A 1,899-nucleotide genomic window follows, 5' to 3' on the forward strand; every position below is an offset into this window, starting at 1 on the left:
TACCTGTGTGTACCTGAGTACCTGTGTGTACCTGTGTGTTCTCCATCATCTTCTTCACTTCCTCCAACCTGCTACTGATAACTATCTGCTGCTGGTTACTGAAGGCTGCCTGAGGTGACAAACAGACAGACAGGTAGACAGAGAGGGAATTACACAGACAGACAGTCAGACAGACAGGTAGATAAACAGCAAGACAGAAGGGTGAACAGACAGACAGACAGACAGGTGAACAGACAGACAGACAGACAGACCGGTACCTCAGCCTTGATGTGAACCTGGGAGCTGTTGATCACTCTCTGGATCTTCTCCATGAATGTCAGCTCAGACTTCATGAGGGAGAGTTTCTCCTCAAACCTCCCCGACGCCTCCTTCACCTGGAGGAGGAGCACGAGCTTCATGAAGCCTGATGTCAACAACAGAGCTGCACACAGGTGTCCACACTGCAGGAGACACTCACACAGATGGACAGAGGACGTTTGGTGCATTTTGTTTTATTCTAAACTAGAGTTGCTCCATTATGCCAAAAAAATCTTACTCATGATTATTTCAATCAATATTGAGATCAGGATTATTCAACACGAAGTTATTCCTGTTATACCCGATGTAAGTGAAAGATACCTGCGCGTGGACTTATATTATTACTCATATTATCAATAGTTGCTAATGACAATGATGAATTACATTTATATATTTTCTAAAGGCCATCCAGCCACGTCACAGCATTGAATAATAGCCAGAAATGTTTTTGCAGAACATTATGTCACAGGTAAGTTGACCTTTGACCCTTTGGATATAAAAGTCATCACCTAATTTTTACCTTACAGACATTTGCATTAAATTGTGTTTGAATTTGTGATTTACGGCACAGTGTCTGGGCTTTTCTGAGATATTGCATTCAAAGAACGTGAGGTCAGCATGACCCTTGACCTTTGACCTTTGACCACCAAACTCTAATCAGTTCATTCTTGGGTCCAGGTGAATGTTTGTGTTTGTCAAGGTGTTACTGAGATATCATGTCTACGAGAATGAGACGGACGGACAACCTAAAAACAAAACGGCCGTCGCTCTGACTGTCGCCAGGCAGAGGAATAAAAACACTGAGTTCAGGTGTTTGTCCTGTTTCCTCAGTAGAACATCAGTAGACATCACACCTGCTGTAGACTCCTGGACTCAAACCTGTCCAGCTCAGAACAGATGGACTCCTCTGTCACATTGATGTGTTTGGTCTCCTCCATCAACCTCCTCTTCAACACCTTCACCTCATGAGGAGAGAAATCTCCTCCTTCACTGAACAACCTGCAGCAGGACAAACATCATCATCACTGTGTCTGTGGTTCAGGTGAGTCCTGCAGGTGTTCCAGTTGTTACCTGAAGGAGCTGAGGAGCTGTGTCGTTCTGTGTCTGACCTCCTCCAGTCGGACCTGCACTGTTTGTCTGAAGCTGGTCTGACAGCTCTGGGTGTGTTTGACGTGTTGATCCACACAGTCCTGCAGGGAGGAGCTCACAGCTTCTAGCCTGCAGAGACACACACACTGTGACAGCAGTCCTCAGTGTTTACACTCAGTCAGCTGACCACAGATCAGCTGTTACCGTTGGCTGCTGCGAGCCGTCCGGACGCCATCCTCCATGTTGGACAGAGTGACGGTGAACTCCAGGTTCCTCCCGCTGATGGAGGTCTGCAGGTGCTGCAGCTCCGTCCTGCAGGAAGTCAACACGTCCAGCACTTCCTCACAGTGAACCTCCACATACTGCTGGTGGAGCTGCAGCTCAGCTACACACACACACACACACAGACATGCATTTACATTCAAACACTTCACACAACTCTCCTCCACACACCACTGTGACTCTGTGTGTGTGTGTGTGTGTGTGTGTGTGTGTGTGTGTGTGTGTGTGTGT

The 1,899-nt window shown here is 47.0% G+C and overlaps 1 protein-coding gene across 1 annotated transcript; it reads right to left on the reverse strand.

Annotated features, from left to right (window-relative positions):
• Positions 1 to 13: 13 nt before the first annotated feature.
• Positions 14 to 1,771, reverse strand: LOC111649305 (coiled-coil domain-containing protein 180-like; the record flags this gene model as incomplete). Its single annotated transcript, XM_023399084.2, has 5 exons — positions 14 to 109; positions 258 to 374; positions 1,152 to 1,296; positions 1,369 to 1,515; positions 1,591 to 1,771. Coding segments are annotated over 5 exons (686 nt in total), but the record flags the coding sequence as incomplete, so codon positions are not given.
• Between the last annotated feature and the right edge of the window lie 128 nt (positions 1,772 to 1,899).

The sequence above is a fragment of the Seriola lalandi genome, unplaced genomic scaffold, assembly GCF_002814215.2.
Source record: "Seriola lalandi dorsalis isolate HSWRI2012SDOR001 ecotype SW California unplaced genomic scaffold, Sedor1 jcf7180002050338, whole genome shotgun sequence".
Lineage (NCBI taxonomy): Eukaryota > Metazoa > Chordata > Actinopteri > Carangiformes > Carangidae > Seriola > Seriola lalandi.